At 41.5% G+C, this 638-nt stretch overlaps 1 protein-coding gene across 1 annotated transcript; it reads left to right on the top strand.

Annotated features, from left to right (window-relative positions):
* Window positions 1–12: 12 nt before the first annotated feature.
* On the top strand, window positions 13–536 carry LOC111875120 (UDP-glucuronosyltransferase 3A1-like; the record flags this gene model as incomplete). The annotated part of the gene is made up of 1 exon (XM_023871184.2): window positions 13–536. A coding segment is annotated over exon 1 (489 nt), but the record flags the coding sequence as incomplete, so codon positions are not given.
* Window positions 537–638: the final 102 nt, after the last annotated feature.

Here is a 638-nt window from a genome sequence, read left to right as displayed (position 1 = left end):
AGACTATGATAAAAGAATTTTCAAATTTTTTCGTAACATGTGATCAAATGTTGTCCTTTCATAATGTTCAGGAACTACTAAACTCTCAAGTTAATTTTGATCTCATAATAACTGAAACATTTCTTACGGATTGCTTTTTACCCTTCGTACACAAATTCAAGGCACCTCATGTAGCAATGAGTTCATGCATAATGTTCCCATGGTCAAACGACCGCATGGGAAACCCCGACAACCCGTCCTATATCCCCACACATGGAACATGGTTTTCTGACAAAATGAACTTCAGTGAAAGGTTCTTCAACGCCATTGCAAACATCGCATTTAAATTTTTATTCCATGCTACTGAAAGAATAGTAACTCAAAGTTACATCCGCAAACACTTCGGCGACGATGTACCATTGCTGTCCGACATCTCTAAGAACACGGATCTTCTGCTGGTTAACTCTCATTTCAGCCTCAACCGGCCACGGCCACTCGTTCCCGGCATTGTTGAAGTCGGTGGTCTCCACATCAAGCCGCCCAAGAAACTGCCAAAGGTAAAAGTAACGTGTGATCCTTCGGGGAATTTGGGCAACGTCGTTCAGTTTTTTTATTTTTTAAATATTCTTACCGTCCCCCTCTGTGTAACCTCTAGCCAC

Source organism: Cryptotermes secundus, unplaced genomic scaffold (genome assembly GCF_002891405.2).
Source record: "Cryptotermes secundus unplaced genomic scaffold, Csec_1.0 C38002983, whole genome shotgun sequence".
In the NCBI taxonomy this organism is placed as follows: Eukaryota; Metazoa; Arthropoda; class Insecta; order Blattodea; family Kalotermitidae; genus Cryptotermes; species Cryptotermes secundus.
Note: the sequence above shows the minus strand (reverse complement) of the source record. Positions and strands in the feature narration are given on the sequence as shown.